This window comes from Pan paniscus, chromosome 3, assembly GCF_029289425.2.
Source record: "Pan paniscus chromosome 3, NHGRI_mPanPan1-v2.0_pri, whole genome shotgun sequence".
NCBI classification, from domain to species: Eukaryota; Metazoa; Chordata; class Mammalia; order Primates; family Hominidae; genus Pan; species Pan paniscus.
In genome coordinates, this window is record NC_073252.2 from 154,963,209 (window position 1) to 154,981,009 (window position 17,801).

The 17,801-nt window shown below is 36.4% G+C and overlaps 1 protein-coding gene across 7 annotated transcripts in view; it reads left to right on the plus strand.

Moving 5' to 3' along the window:
• The first annotated feature begins 6,050 nt into the window (after nt 1–6,050).
• Nucleotides 6,051–17,801, plus strand: part of GLRB (glycine receptor beta) — a 96,071-nt gene continuing 84,320 nt past the window's right edge. Inside the window, exons 1-2 of one of the 7 annotated variants that reach the window (XM_003822556.5) lie at nt 6,051–6,249; nt 7,933–8,083. In XM_003822556.5, coding sequence (XP_003822604.1) covers nt 7,962–8,083 — 122 coding nt within the window. In that variant the 5' untranslated portion in view covers nt 6,051–6,249; nt 7,933–7,961. Of the gene's footprint in view, nt 6,250–6,350; nt 6,479–6,575; nt 6,601–7,070; nt 7,094–7,932; nt 8,084–15,537; nt 15,572–17,801 lie in introns of those variants that run through there. The other 6 variants (XM_034959319.4, XM_034959317.3, XM_063603963.1 and 3 more) reach the window with 6 other exon arrangements.

Consider the following 17,801-nt stretch of genomic DNA (forward strand, 5'->3'; position numbering starts at 1 on the left):
AAGATTGACATTATTGACAAGCTTCTAAAAGACAGATTTATGGATTGCTTATTAAACTGAGATTACATATCTATTTTAGATTCCAGGGGAAGAGGACATGTTGTCATGAACACTTAGGACTTGAAATCCTGGCTTGTGGAGGATAGCATGACCTCTTCTCAGATCTGCAAAAATGCTGATGGGCAGATTCAAAAGAGTCAACAATAACTTCGCTCTGACTTGGTAAAAACTGCTTTTGGAAGAGATTCTGTTTGGGAAATTTGTGGGCCTGAGTTACCAGTCATCTGTTCCTGCCACAATAACTGTCATCATTGCTTCGAAGCAAAGTTTGGCTTGGAGCAGTCCCGAATGAGCTGCCTATCACATGTTGACCACAAAATAAGAAGAATAAATAACTGGCACAAACTGATCTGTGGTTGACAGTTGCTTGGTAATACCTACTTGGATGTAAAGAATTTTGGCCAAAATTCATGATTCTGTATTATGAATATTGACACTGCCTTAATAATAGAACTCTGAATAACAATAGATTTATTTGTTTTTAAGACATATTCTTGAAATACACTAATAATAACATGTCATTTTCATACAGGAAGGTGTTTTTTTCTTTTTGCTAAGGACTTAGCATATATGTCTAATTTATCTAAAAAGCTGTGTCATAGCAGTGAATACTTTGACAATGCATTACACTCTTGATATCTGTTTTAAGTCCACACACATCAAGGCACACATGGTTCTTCCCCATGGGGGTAAGCACTGTTGGCAGATTGGTAGATACTAACGTGGGCCATTTAATTGTTCTGGACTGTTTCCTCAATTAAATGAAAGACAGTGTGACACTCAAATTTGAAAATAGAAATATCTTACCCACATTTCTTCTCTCTTCTCATATCATCACAATTAGTGTGGTATTTTGGTTGAATAGTATTGTCATTCTGTGTATCATAAGATGTTATTGAATATACAATTTAGAGTCACACAAAAATATTTTAAGGGCCAGCTTCCAGAATCAGACATATTTAGATACATATCTCTCTCAATCACTTACTAGTAAACTGACTTCGGAAAAATTATATGATGCCTGGGGATCTTTATCTGTAAATTGCAACAAGAAAAGTATTAACCTCATAAAGGTATTGAGGAGATAATAAATTCAAAGTACTTTGCTGTCAATCAATGACGATGGTCATTACTATTTTTGCTATTATTAATATGATGAACAGAAAAAATATTAAGTAAAAAATGACTCACATATTAGTTCATCTTTAAGGCCAAAATATTAAGTAAAAAATGACTCACATATTAGTTCATCTTTAAGGCCAATCTGGAATTGGAGGTAAGAACAACCCCTTTGATTTCAATTTTTTAATTTGCATTCAGTATTCTGTACAAAGACATCTACGTCTAAAAACTAAGCTTCTTTCACTTGCCTATGTGCAATTGGAGTCAGTCTTAATGTTGTAAAGGACATGAAAGATGAAATAATCCTATCTCTTCCTCTTCCAAGTCTAATATTCCGGATAAGTTAAATTCCCTTTCTGAGCCTCTCCTCTGGTTTCTCATCAAAAATATGGATATGAAAATAACTTGCAAGTAAATTTTGAAGTTTTAAAACCATAATGTAGAAAATTTTTTTGCAATTAATAGGTAATCAATGAAAGATGGCTATTATTGTTTAAAAGTTAGTTTAAAAATAAGAGATTGCAGAACATTTTAAGGATAATATGCTATTTGAAGAAAACATATGGAAGTGATTTTATCAAATATCAAATAATGTTTTTATTATTCTAATAAGACTGGCTACACATCAACATTTCCTAATGTAAGTTTTACTGTCTTTTAAGTTTTATGAACAGTGTTTGCAAGATGCTGAATTACTGTCCCACTATTCTCATCATCTTCTGCTGTAATTTTCTCTTTATTTATATTTATTCTCCCATTATCTATTTTGATAAATGTTTAAAGATGATGATTTGGAGGAGAACCATATCTAAAACAGCTGGACATACTTTTCTTGAAAATATCTGATCATTATAGTGGTAAATGGACTGGAAGCTTGATGAAAAGTTTCATGAATGACTATTACAGTGCAGGCTGTCATTAAAGAGGAAGTATGACTCATGTAGAGAGAATACAGAAAAAAATAATTTATATCTTTAAACCATGTTGTAAGGCTATTTAGGCAATGGCAACAGTGATGAGTACTTATGTCACACACAAAAAATGATTTGGTGAGAATACTCTCTCTGTATCCAAAGTTTGATTTCTTAGTATAACAGAAGATATTTAGGGCTGTATTTAGGTTTTATTATCAAGTCAAATAAAATAAATATATTATAGGTCAGGTGAAGATGGATGCATAGAAAATAGAGTCCTTAGCTACCCAGGAGGCTGAGGTAGGAAGTTTGCTTGAGCATGAGAGTAGGAGGTTGCAGTGAATCAAGATCATGCCACTGTACTCCAACTGGGGCGACAGAGCCAGACCCTGTTTCAAAAAGAAAAAAAAAAGAAAAACGAAAGAAAAGAAGGTTAGAAGGTTTTTAGTGTTTAGATGTAGGCCTACAAAATGTTTTCAGTGTAGACGTACAAGAAAGAAATGGATAACAGGGTCCCAGTAAGCGAAAAATGCATGTACCCACAAAAATTAAAAATAATTAAAAAAAAAAAAAAAACAGCCACAACAAAATTCTATCATTCCATTAAGCAAATAAAAACAAGCAAAAATAGGGGAGGGTAATTCTTTGTGACTTTTCTTCTCTGCAGCAGATTTTTAACGTCAATTAACCTGTTTATTTCTTGGAACAATCCTGCAAATTATGCATTGTCATTTTCATTTTGCTAATAAAGAAACATGAAATTTGAAGAAATTAATAAATGAGGCCAAGATTTACACATTCATTCAACAGTATTCTAGGTGTGTGGGCATCATCAATGGACAAAAAGAGATACAAATCTCTGCCTTCATGAAGCCCACACTTTAGCAAGGAAACAGAGGCCACAAACTGTAAGTATATTGTATGATGAGTTGGGAGGTAATAAGTACTATGAAAACAAAAAGAAAAGCAGGCAAAGGGGGATTGGAAATCTTTGGATGGGAGAGGGTTTGCACTTTTAAATAACATTGGATAAATCTCTGTGAGACGGTGACATCTGGGTTGATGTTGAAGATATGAGGGAGTCAGTCATGTGGTGGTCTGGGGGGAAAGCATTTTAGACAGAGGAGCCAATAACCTAAGATGGGACCATACCTGGCTTTGGCATGTTGGAGAAGCAGCAAGATCAGCAGGGCTGAAAGAGAGTGAGCCATTAGGAGAGAAGAAGTCAGAGTTAGGGGGAGGAGATGCATAACAATTGAAGGTTTGTAGACCATTGTAAACACTTTGGTTTATAAAATGGGGAGTAATTGCTGGGTGTTGAGCTGAGGAATGACATAATATGACCTGTGACATGTTTTAAAGGGATCACACTGGCTACTGTTTTGAGATTACTCAAGGGTGGGAGAGGACAATGACAGAGGCAGGGTGAGTAGCTAAAGTGCTATTATAGTAATCTAATGTAGAGATGAAGGTCACTGAGTCTAGGTTGGCTGCAGTAAAAATCATAAGAAGTAGCTGAATTCCTGTTGTCATTTGAGAGTAAACAGGATTTCCTCAGAGATTTGGTTGTGAGGTGTGAGAAAAAGAGAGGAATCAAGAACAACTTCATGATTTTTAGCCTGACCAACCCTAAGGATGAGGTTGCCGTGAACTGAGAAGGAGAAGGCTGAATGTGGGGCAGATTTTAGGGAGAACAACAGCTCAGTTTGGGACACACTGAGTTTGACATGTTTATCAAATACACAAGTTGAGATGTTGAAAAGGCAGTTAGATAGATGAGTCTGGAGTTCTGGAGAGATGTCTAGTCAGGAGAAGTACATATGGGAGCTATCAACATGGTGTTTAAAACCTTGTGACCAGATGAAGTTACTAAAGGAGTGAATATTGATAGAAATAAATAGAGAAAAGTAGATCAACACTTGACAGAATTGGGGAAAATAGGTTATTTCATGACGTTATTTAGAAGCATCCCTTTTCACACTATGATATAAAAGTTATAGAAATATAGGTAAGCAGATCACTTTCACAGAAAAAATTTTCAAAATTCTGAACTTGACCATTTTACAGGCTAGAAGAAGTGCTTTTAGGGCATCAACTATATTTCTTAACGTTTGGGCAAAAACCCCACAAACCCATCCAACCTGCTGGACTTGCTTTTCTTCTGAATAACCTAATTCTCCAATATAACATCCATGGATGGCACAGAAACAATACTAGGGAAGGTGAGCAAGTCAATTGTAGGTATTTTCAGCATAGTTCTTCCAAATGTGGACATTAGAGTTTGTAAATAAAAGATGTTCATTTTATTACAGGAATCGGAATTCCTATTATTCTAAACTCTTAATAATTTCTTGATTAATTGAAAACTAAGTGTAAGGTTTTCGCCAACTTCTAAACTCCCCTGGTTGCATGAAAACTAATTCCTTTATCATTGTTCATATAACCTATTCACCAAAAGTTATATCTTATGAAACGTATATTATCAATATAGTTCTCTCTAATAAAGCATTAAAATCCAAAGTTATATCCTGATCCACTTTGGCGGGGGGGGGGGGTCTCCAAACAGTACAGCTCTTTGAATAATGATCATTTTGTAATGTAAATAAGGTAACGATCACTTATTAATGATCACTACTCTTAGGCAGCAGAATATCTCATGAAGCTTATGGAACACGGTTATATGCAGGAAATGTTCCTTTCCTCCATATGCTGTGGGTGGAAAAATTTATTAGTGGATACATCTGTGGGTCCACAATACAATGCTAAGTGATGCTCACTTGAGACAATGCTTTTTTAATAAAAAAACTCCATCAGGACCTGGTGCAGTGGGGTGGGGTGGCTCAAGCCTGTAATCCCCCCAGCTTGGGAGGCTAAGGCAGGCGGATGGCTTCAGGCCAGAGTTGGAGACCATCCTGGACAACAAAGCCAGAAATGCTGTCTCTTAAAAAATAATAATAATAATTAGTGGAGCACAATGGCCTGTGTCTGTTGTTCCAGCTACTCTACTAGGGAGACCAAGACAAGAGGATCTCTTGATTGCCCAGTTCAAGACTGCGGTGAGCGATGATTGTGCCTCTGCACTCCAGCCTGGGCAACAAAGTGAGCTCCTGTTGCTTAAAAAATAACAATTAAAAAAATCAATCAGGCATACATTCAAGAGGTAATAGGATAGCCTTATCTGTTATCTAAGGGCTGCATATCCAAGTAAGGGCTACTTCTTCACAAGGATGAGGACAACAGTATTTTGCTCTTATAAGGCAGAGACCCTATCTGGTTCAGATATGCAAAAATCACTAACTTTGAAACTCTGGTAAATTTCTTTCAAGATCTGTAACTCTAAGTAAATCTCTTAATATAACTGAGTTTCAGATTCTTCATCTACAGAAGGGGAAGGATGACAAAACTTGCCCAGGAATGTGGTGAGGGCCACATGAGATAAGGCGAGTGAAAGGTGTTTTGCAACTGTCAAGTTCTGTACACATGTTAATTATGTAACAGATGTTAAACATAGTATTACCTGTATGACTATATTGTCAGTAATTTTGACCAATTTAAGCTTGCTCAGAAAGTTCAGGCTTTTAGAAATTGGAAGACCCGGAGATTAAGCTGGATGTCTGGGTTCCAGGCAAATGGTGAAATGACAGAAAATGTGTTTTGTTCGCTTTGACCCAAGAAGGTCATTTGTTGCTCTGTTGTTGTTTGTTGCTAGTGGTCAAAAGCTGACCCCAAGCAATCCCAGCTCCTTGAAAGGTTTTTTCTTTTTGTACCGACACTATCATTCCCGCCCGTCGTCCCCAACTCCTTTAGTCCCCTAAGGAGTGAGGGGGGTACACATTTCTGCTCGGTAACCCCTCCAATGCCTGAAGGGGACGATGCCGTGACGTTGCTCTGTCGGGACACCTCTTCCCTTCCCCGCCCGCGGTCGCCAGGTTCCCCCGCGGCCCGCGCTGTCCCCGCTGCGGCCCCGACCGCGGCGCGCCACGGCGCAGGCTCCGCGGCCCGAGCAGGCGCGTCAGCCGAGCTCGGCGGTGGCGCGGGCGGCTGGGACGCAGCTGCCCCCGCTCGGCGCCCGCTGCACCCCTAGCAGCCACTGCCACCTGGGCCCGGAGCCTCCACGATCTCGCCCGGCGATTGTGGGCAGGGGCGCCTCCGGGTAAGTGCCAGGAGCTCCACTTAGGAGGAGGTTGGGGCGGCGACGGTGGTCTGAGGACGGGAATAGACGCCTTTGCGGAAACAGCGGGTCAAGCCCGGGGCGGCGGAGCGCGAGGAGCACTGCGGCGTGCAGGGGAGGACGCGCGCTGCCCTGCGCGGGAGAGGGGCGCGGGGCGCCTGGCAGCGGCAGCCGGGTCCCCGCTGCGGTGGCGCCCGCGGAGACGCTCCGGGTGGAGGGATGCAGAGGGCCGGGGTAGTTAGGGAACGCAAGGTTGGCCAGGAGGGCTCCTTGCGTTGTTTTGTTTATGAGGATCCTCCAGTCAATGCAGCTGTCCCCCTTGAAAGATTGGGGGTGAGGACAGAGCAGAGTGTTGAATTTCTCTGTTTTTCGAAGCGTTAGGGGGGCTCGGCCCTCCTTTTTGTGGGGGCAAGGATGTGAAAGTGGGAGAAGTACCTGCTGCTGTGGGCAAGGTGTCTGGAAGCAGGTGCCGCTGTCGGATGGGGGAAGGGAGCGTCCAATGCTGTGAAGTTGCCAGAGGAGAACCTTGTGTTGTTGCAGTTGGTCTGATGAGCCCCCTCTGTTGTCTTCAATTTAAAGTACCCAGGGAGAAGCCCCTCTGGCTTGCCTGGAGTGTGTGTAAAAGATAAATATGGGGGGAAGAATCCTGGGGGGGGGGGGGAAGATGAAAAACATGACATAAGGAGAAGCAAATTTCTGAGGATGAGATGGGAATTAAGTTAGCGTTGAAGAATATGACAGGTCTTTTACTCTGCGGAAAACAATGAAAGAGAAACAATTTATGGTTTGGAAATGAAGGTTGCAGAAGAGTTTGAACTTCTCTAGTGTAGGTAGAGGCTTAATTATCTTTTATTTATCAGAATCTCTGGCAAGAATATGATTCTGATTTGAGCATGAAAATGTTATTAAAATATGGCTAGGACGATAATTTGAAAAAAATGTAACAACACTTGTTTTATTTCTTGTTGTAGAATTTCTGAAGTAATCTTTTTGATGACAAATGTTAGTAGCAAATAAGTAAGAAAGCTTTAAAGCTAACTTAAGAGGCACCTTTTTGGGGCAAAAAGGTAGCTTGCCAATGTAATGTGTTTAAATAAAAAAGCAATGAATTTTGAATGTGGAACTCTTTGATATTATTTTTTTCTTTTATCTGTCTTTTTCAATACTTAGAATTTCTTTTTCTTTAAAATACATTATTTTTGAAAAAATATACATAAGAACTTCAAACAATATAAAAATTTAAAAAGAAAAAGATACTTCCAAAGTACTAGCCGAAGATAATCATTTTAACGCTGTTAAACCATGCTTCCAGATATCTTTCTGAACATATTTTTGATATACTGTGCAATTCAATATCAATTTATAATTTTGTGTAGCTATAGAATCAGAAATGTTATACAGTAACCTATTATATCTCATTGGCGGTCTTGTTTTCTATGTGCCATTATTTAAACTGACTTTTACTGCTATATAAAAGAGTCTTTACAACTACTATAAAAAATACTAAATATGTTGTGAAGTATTACCACATAGGACTGAGCAATGAGGATTTGATGTACACATGTACTTGCCCTTTGGGTAGTAATGCTTATACTGTTTAAAGGGACAGTCATATAGTTATCATTTACTTCATAAATGTAAACATTTTCTTGTTCTCTCTTGTAGATCGATCTTCTGAAATTTAAGTTTTCAAGATGAAGTTTTTATTGACAACTGCCTTTTTAATTTTAATTTCCTTGTGGGTGGAAGAAGCCTATTCTAAGGAAAAGTCTTCAAAGAAAGGGAAGGGGAAAAAGAAGCAGTATCTATGCCCATCGTATGTTCTTCATGTCTTATATTCTTATATGGAGAAATGTTATTGCGTGTTTTATAAAAGTAAGGTGGTTTATGAAGACACACATCAACAAAACTTTTCATATCGGAATATATATCCATCTGTTACAGAGACAGAAAATGATAGGGTGAAGAGAGGTTTAGAATGTAAGAATTAATTCCCAATGTTCAAGGTGGTTTTATAGTTTTCTTTTTTTTAAATCATGCCATGGGTTTATATAATTTTTATACACTGTTTACAAAAGTAGAAAAAGTCACTATTTTTTTCTTATGCTAAATGTGCTGTGCAACTTTAATTGGATACTGATATACTGTGTTTTGAGCAAATACCAGTTCAAAAAGTTTTTTTTTAAAAACCCTAAAATATTTAATAATATTTTATTTAAAAGTCAGATAGGTAACTGTGATCTTAAGGTCAGTTCATATGTATGCATGGCAAAAGGAAATTCATATGATAGATCAATTTTCTAATTTAGTAATTGTAAATAAGTTATATTAGGAGATTAGGATATTTTGTAGAAAGCAGGTCATTAAATTTGAAATTACTTGAAAACACAAATTCTAAATCCAACACATCCCCCACAAAAGACAAAGTTTTGTGGTGTGGAGTCTTGTTTATTTTTTTTAGATGAAGTCTCTTTCTGTCACCCAGGCTGGAGTGCAGTGGCACAATATCTACTCACTGCAACCTCTACCTCCCGGGTTCAAGCAATTCTCCTGCCTCAGCCTCCCAAGTAGCTGGGATTACAGGTGCCCACCACCACGCCCAGCTAATTTTTGTATTTTTTAGTAGAGACAGGGTTTCACCATGTTGACCTGTCTGGTCTCCAACTCCTGACCCTGGGTGATCTGCTCGCCTTGGCCTCCCAAAGTGCTGGGATTACAGGCGTGGTTCACTGCACCTGGCCAAGTCTTTTTTTTAATAGGAAAGATTAACATTACTGGTCAATGAAAGTAAAATAGAGCAATTGTACAGTATATAAGTAAACAACTTTCTCAAAATATAACGTGCTTTTAGGTAATAATGCAATATATGCAGTGATTTGGAATAAAAGTTAATTTTCTATTACAGGTCATCTTCAATTAATATTTCTCAAATGTAATATTGATCATAGATAACATTTTATTCCAGCATCATCATTATTTAAATAGAGATTATTATGGTTTTACAGATGTTCCGTAAGAGATGAGGTACATTTTGGGAAGTATATTTTGTAAAGAAAGGACACTAGAATTGGTATTTTGTAATAGGTGTTTGTATGAATTTGTGAGAGTAAAATTCTGGAGAGAGTATCATGATCCACGTAATGTCTAGCATTAAATTCAGCTCCATGTGAAGGGATATTTCCTGATTTTCATCCTTAATAGTTCTGCTTATTCTAGTGCTGCAGCATATTCTGATGTCAGGGCCAAATTTCTGGGTATATGACACAATGGCCCTGAATTATGTTTGTGTGTCCCTCCTTGGCCATCTGCCCAGCTGGATATCAGCTGGAAACAATGGAGGCCGGTTCAGGAATAACCACAATCTACAACCATCTCAACTCTTCACTGTTACTGTTTTTGTGCCACAAGCTGGAGATTAGCATTTTAGGGAACTGGACATTGTCAGGCCTTAGTATTCCTAAGCGAAAGGACACTTCTTTGTGTTTTAGATATTCTTTCTATTACCTTTTCTTTGATGAATGTTGGGACATTAACACAAACTGTTATCTATGGCATATAGTCACTGTAATTCTATGTATGGAATCAAGCCATCTTGGGTTTCTCTATCTGAGCAAGCTGACAAGGCTCCTGTTCTCCCAGTACACCCACCCCTCATCCTACATCAAATGTCATAATCAAATTATTCTGAAGATGGCAACAGCAAATCTTATAACTACCATATATATTACGAGAGTATTTTAGAGGACATTCTCTTTCACAACTACATTATTAAATAGCCTTATGTGTAGACTGTATATACTTACGGTGTGTATAGTTATTTAAGACAGATTTTCAAAGTTAAATTTAGTAGATAAAGAGTATAACAATAAGAGTTCTCTTCTGATGAATATGACATCTTCAAGTGGAAGACCCAACATATACCTGTTAAGCCCACATCTCAATATTTTAGATATGTTGAGTAATTAATTGAAATTTTATCTTTGAATTTTTACATTATACGTTTTTTAAAAATAATTATGAGACTAGATCAAGCTTTATTAACAGTTGTGATGTGATGCTGCTGGAAGTCTGGCTTGTTAAAAAGTGGATGTACCTTGGAGAGTTAGAGTTGTATATTTTTCATTTGAGCATTTTATTAAGAATTCTGATTATCACTGAATTAAGAACTTTAGAAGACTAGGGTTGTCCCTGACTATGATTGGATCTATCATATCAAATTTCTTTCAGATGCCTTGATTAAGAATTTGAGCTATAATAAGGGGCTGTGAAAGAATATGCAAATTGTATGTATCTCAGAGAATGATCCAGTTTGCTTAGCCTGTGTAAGTTGCTTATTTATTAAACATCTTGACTAAGAGGAATATTGAAAATTACAAAACCCAGAAATCAAGTACAGACTACCCTAATACTCTACAGGATGGTAAAATTCTTGCCCAGTGATGTTTTCATTTGTTTATACTTTTTTTTTTTTTTTTGAGTAGAGTGGATGAAGCAATGTGGGTGCATAGACATAAGCAGTTCACGTGCAGCAATCCAGAGTGAAATCTTCCAGTTTTACTGTTATAACAACATTTCCCCTCAAGACTGTAAATAGAGGAAACATGTTTTAAAATGTAGGAGAAATAAAGGACTTGAGTTCCTTGATATTCTAGGATTTAATATTGATGCTGAGCTTGAGTCAGATCATAAACTTTTCTTGGCCTCTTTGCTGTTTCTTTTTTCTAACCTGTTGTTTTTTTGATATGTAAGTGAAGCACTAGTACCAGATTGACAAAGTATCTGATAAATTTGCTTCCAAAAACTTTAGAAATTTAATATGTGTTAACAAATAAGAAATACATTTTAAATTAATAAAAATATTTTAGATAAGTCCTTGGACAGTTACCTTTTTATTTTACAGCTTACATTTGACATTGCCTTTAATCTTTTGGTCTTTCCTCTGATTTTTCATTCTACCTGAGTGATTTTGTAGAAATCCATGGTTGTAGTTACCATCTACTCACTGTTAACTCCTAAGTCTTTATGTACAGCTCAGATCTCTCTAAAGAGTGCCACACCCATACATCCACCATTTCAACTTGACCGTCCCGTCATGAAACTCAAATTTAACTTGAAATGATAAAACCTGAACTCAGAATCATGTGAATAATACAATGAATAATCACTGTATTAAGAGTGGTGAACTCCTCTTCTCACCAGATGACACCATTTCCACCTTTTCATTCACACTACAATCCTGGGGATCACCTTAGACCATCTCTTTCTACCTTAGCTTCTCAAATTCAGTAGTCACCAGAACTCATCAATTACTATCACTGGAATACATCTTACATTTTCATTCCCATGTGGGACATTGCCTTAGCTACTCCTTCCCACCCTCTTCATTGACTCCTTTTCAGCTTTCCTGCATCTTATCTTCCTCCATTAATTTATATGCCACATTGACCTTACCGTGTATTTTCCCAATAGTGTCTTGAGTCCAGTCAGGTCATGTCAATATTGAGAACACTTTAAAGGACACCATAGTGTTCTGGATAAGGTGGAAATGTCTTGGCTCCACACACAAGGTTCCTGATGAACTAGCCTCTGATACCTCCAGCAGTATCTTCCCCATCCCGACCCCTGCCTCTGCCTAAGCCTCACACACATCAACTCTCATATACCCGTGCTCTTTCACATCTCTGCAAGTGTTCTTCCCTTTCCCTGAAATGCCAATGTTTTTCTTCTTTTTAGTTAGCCTGTGTCCGTGGGTCTCATCCAAATTCATGGCTGTAACTACCACTTACTGTTGATTTCTATGTCTGTATATACAGCCCGTACCTCTTTGAAGAGCACCACACCCATACATCCAACATTTTAATCTGATTGTTTCATAATGACCTCAAACTTAACTCAGACTCAAACCCTATTGTCTTCTTGGGGAAACCTTTCCTAATCCTGAGGATTTAGATAATCACATTCTGTGCCCCCACAGTTCCCCAATTGCCACTCATACATAATACAGTATGATAATTATCTATTGTAATTGTCTGCTTTCTCCACTAGATTGTAAACTCCATGAGAGCAGTGTCTTGATTACCTTAATCACCAGCAAGCAACATAGCTCCTGGCACAAAATATACATATAATAAAAATTTATTTAATGAAGTGAATAAAAACCTAAAGATCTTTGACTATCTCTTATTAAGTCATTACATCTGGATTTTGTTAAGTTACCTGAAATTGACTGATATGATCCCTGTGGAAAATTTAGAAATATGGTCTCAATATAAGGATACCTAGGTGAGTTAGCAGCTAGGTAATTAGTGGAACACCTTCACCCTGGATTATGTTACCTGGTTCGGTTTTGGCCTCATCATAGTCAATTATTTGTCAATGACTGAAATAAAACTACACAGAGAAAAAATCCAAACTGGGGCTCTGTGATATTCAGATATGTAGTGAATATGTGAGACAGAATTAGGATCCAATCTGATCTTGAAGGGCTAAATGAGATAGGTCTAACACTGCTGAAGAATAAATTGCACTTTGGTCTAGAAGCCACTTGGGTAAGTATAGGATGAGGAAAAACATAGCTTAGCAGAGCACATTTGGGAAAAATATTACATAATAATTATCAGACAAATGAATAGTGTTTTTTATATATATATATACACACACATACATACAATTTAATATTTTAAGAAAGACATTCTTAAAATTAACATATTCTTAACATAAAATTAGTAAAATAAGAACTATTTTAATAGTAAAACTATTTTGCTAATTTTATGTTAAGTGTATTACTTTTTAGAAGTATTTAAAGCAAGGTTTACAGAGATTTCTGCTCTGTGCTAGTGCAGAAATATTTTCAGGAGAGAGAAATAAGAATAGTAGAAGTAATTAAAATCATATCATATTAGGAAGAGCTGAAGGAACTGAGATACTTGAAAATTGTCTCCAAAGTTTTAAAAACTGTGATGGTGATGAGAAAGTAGACTTTGTTGCTTGGCACCAATAATTAAAAGCAGTACTAATGAATAGAAGCTACGGGGAGGGATATTTTTGGCTCCAAGTTAAGAACTTTCGATGAGTTCTGCCTAGATGTAATTGATTAGGAAGGGAGGTAGTGAAGTTCATGATAAGTGGAGGTACGCAGGCACGTGGGATAATTACTTGGTGGGCATATTTTAGAGAAAGATTGAGCATTACACAGGCGGTTAGACCAGAGACTGATATAACGTGATTTCACCTTTTGCAATTTTTAAGATTCAGTGGTTCTAATACATTGTATTTGATTACAGCTTTATCATTATCTAATAGCAAAGTAACCCACAGAGAATTATGTTTTAAAAATTTTATCTTGATCTGTTTATTTAAGTATGTCTTTATTTTAGGGGAATTGACTTAGAAAGCTCTAGTACATAAGATAAATGTATGTTGGTGGTGTGTTAATAATAAGGATTTTAAAATCTTATTTTTAAGGTTTGAAATTTCATGAATAATATTTTTTAAAACACTTCTTTCAAACCCAGAAAAACTTTTCTCTTTTCTGACCTTAGGTGTAATAGTAAGAAGAAATATGTCAAGCTACTATAATTTTCAAGAAATAATGATCAGGATAACAAATGAACAGGATAACAAATATAATGATCTAATAAATGCCTGCCATAATTTATAAGGCATAGTTTTATGGATTTATATTTGTAGGTACATCATATATGAAACTAGAACATCCTAAAATAAACTTACAGATTTTTTTATTGAATAACAGTAATTAAAAACCAGAACTCCCTCAATTAAAAATAAAACTGAATATTGTTTGCCATTTCTATTTTTGCTCATAGCCGACATAATAAGCACTTTTTAATAGTGAATTTGGCCAAGCTATACAACTCCTTGTCACATACTACATATTTTTGCCACTACCATTAGGGAAACTTCTATCTTTTGTTGAAGACTGTTTGAATTTCAAACATTTAATAGCTTACAGTAAGTGAAACTAATATGTTTGAAAGTTGCATTGGAAATCTCACCTCTTTTCTCCCATTTTGGCCCATACTTGTATCTTAGGTCTGGGAAGCTTAATAACAAGTCCTTAAGTGTTGAGGGCTGCTATTATTTACAGTAGTGTTAGCATTTATTATCCTACCTTCTAAATTATCTTTCCTTCAAGCTGTTGGAACTCTAGCTTTAAAATAATTACATAAATAACTTTTAATTTTTATTCTTGTTCTGTGTGTGTGTTGAGAAAATGTGATTTCTTTGTTAGTTTTTTCATAAACTAAAAATTGTGCGTGCATATGTAAATGGTTTGATGCCGTTGTGATTTTTTTTGTCTCCTTCAGAGAGAGATTGTACCATTGAATGATAGCATTTTCATACTTCAGTCTGTATGTACTAAGAAGGGTAGGTTACTGTTGATTATTCATTGATTATTCAATGCCACTATATGCTGCTTGGGTATTATATTAGCCATCTTCCTATTCTGACTGTTTTGTCTCCTTTATCTTCTATTCATTAAGAGATGAAATAGATTTTAGTATAATTCCAGTTTCTTACTTCCTAGTGGAAATATTCAAGAGAAAGACATTGGCCAAAAGATGAAAGGCTGATTGGAAAAGGATATGGATAATCTATAAAATGGATACTATTGAAAATTGCCTGTTATCACTGTTACATATCTAGATTGAATTTTTCACTGATGTTTAGTTATGTATTTTCTTATTACTTATTGAACAATTTTAATGGCATGCTGTTATTTTGCAATCAATTGAATTGATCTTCTTTTTCCAAAAGGAAATCAGCATCCTTATTATTCCAGTTACCTAGGCATGAAGGTTAAATGGAACCTAACATTCTCTTAAAATGATCTCCTATGTCTGCCATGTTCAATTTTTTTTTCACTACATCTGCTCTTACCATTATTTTATTTTCCTTTTTGGAGACAGGATCTAATTCTGTCATCCAGGCTGGAGTGTGGTGTTGTGATCATAGCTAACTGCCGCCTCCAACTCTTGGCCTCCAGCAATCCTCCTGCCTTGGCCTCCTAAAGTACAGAGATTCCAGGCATGAGCCACCATGCCCAGCCACCATTATTTTTAACGTATGTGTTACTATATCTTCCTAGTTATTCACCCTAGCTTTTCTATCATTATTATCCATCTTAACATGCCATCTGTATTTTCATCTTTTTTTTGGAGATGGAATCTCGCTCTGTTAGCCAGGCTGGAGTGCAATGGCATGATCTCGCCTCACTGCAACCTCCGCCTCCTGGGTTCAAGTGATTCTCCTGCCTCAGCCTCCCGAGTAGCTGGGACTACAGGTGCGTGCCACCACACCCTGCCAATTTTTTTGTGTTTTTAGTAGAGATGGGGTTTCACTGTGTTAGCCAGGATGGTCTCGATCTCCTGACCTCGTGATCCACCCACCTCGGCCTCCCAATGTGTTGGAATTACAGGCGTGAGTCACCGTGCCTGGCCTGTATTTTCATCTTGTTATTCTTATGTTTAAAAACTTACAATATCTTACTACCGGATGGTTCTTGAACTCCAGTACATACTTCTTACCTTGATTTTCAAGGTGCTCCCTAACTTATATTTCTAAATTTATGTGAAACAACTCTCTTATATTATGTGTGTAGGTATGTATATATGAATGTATGTTTTTAGAGACAGGATCTTACTCTGTTGCCCAGGCTGGAGTTCAGTGGTGTGATCATAGCTCATTGCAACCTCAAACTCCTGATGTCAAGTGGTCCTCCCGCCTTGGTCTCCCAAAGACTTCGCGTTACAGGTATCAGCCATACCCAAGCCTACTCGCCTATTTTGGGAAGGCTTATCTGCCATTGTTCCTAATCTTCCCTTGCTATTATGTATGCTTGGACATGTTTATGTTTGGAATGACAACTTCTTGCTTAATATATCTAGGCTTTACTAGTCCCTCAGAGCTCATCTTAGATATTACTTTGCTTTATAAAACATTTAAAATAAGTTTTAGTTGAGAATATGATTAATCTGAATTAATAGTCTTGTGGCTTACTAATGCTTTGATGTCTTGGATATTGATAGAAATACAATGTTTAGAAATAAAAAAGTATTAATCTCATGGTGAGTATATTACCTGAAGCATTATGTTGAATTCTGGTTGCCATAATTTATGAGAGTTAGAATTACATGTGAGTTTGTTTGGAGAATCTTGATCAGTATTTGCACGAATGTAAAAGTCTGTTGTGTTGTTCGATTAATTCTATTGTGCATTATTTTCTCTGAAAAATAGAAATTACCTTCTATTTGAGATGTTGTCATATAAAATAACTAGACTTTCTTTGTATGACTCCAAGTTATAGAATTAAGACCAAAGAGAGAAACAGAGGAAGATAAGTTCAATTAAAGGAAAATATAGAACTGTCCAAAGAGAAAATGGGTTTCCTTAGGAGCTTCTTTGTTGCTGGAGTGACTGAACATAGCTTGGGTAGGGACACGACCCAAATAACATCAATGGGAAGTTAAAAGTATTTAGAACTTCTTTTTATGCCCAAGATCTCATGGGCCTATGATTAAAACTGAAATTAAACTCCCTGTTCTTGATATTTCAGAATCCTTTTTGTGCATACTTGATGTTTTGATACTTGATTAGAATTAGTTCTTTATGCAGTGATGTCTTTTATTTTCTAGTTGGACTCTATTGTGTAGTTTTAACTCTATAACTACATTTTAAGTACTTGAGATGAAATGGTTATATATACTTTTATATCCTGCCCTACTTCAAAATTGTTTGCATAAGAGCTCCATTTATGCTTGCTAGTTCAAAGAAAATTAAATGGATAGCTGATGATATAGACAAATCCTAAATTAATTTTTTGATGGGATAGTGGTTCACTGGGACTGTATTTAGATGTTTAGAGATAAAACATATATTGTTTAAAATTTACTTTGTACGTCTACTAAATCATGATGGCAAAGACCTTGTATAATAAGATAGCAGAAAGAACACCACTGTATCTCCTTTAGCACTTTTGCTAATTGGCTGTATAACTTTCAATAAGTTACTTAATCTATCTGAGTCTCAGTTTTCTCATTTGTATAGTGAAAAGTTTGATCTCAATAATCTCCTAATTTTATTCATTCATTAATTTATGGCAGCCATATCTTTTATGATACAATGCGGTTTTGTTTACGATTGCTTTGGTAACTTTATAATCAGGGTTAACTATTTTAGTGTTTTGTTGGTGCTTTTTGTTCCCCAATTTTTAACCATTCAAGCCTGACCAGTGGAAGAAGAATACACAAACTTCTATTTCTTGGGGAAGTTAACTCCAAAGGAAATCTAATTTCAGAGTTGATTTATCAAAACATAGGTATTTAACTGAACTCCAAAGTAGAAGAGTAAGGTATGAGGAAGGTGAATTGTCTGCATTCTTAGCCTACCAAATTTTCACAGATTAAGGAATCGACTTACTGAAATGTATCCTTTTTTTTTTCTTGTGGAGGCAAATAATTTCTCTAATACAGTAAAAAAAGGTATATTTGCAAAAGTCTCCTATATTTTCCTTA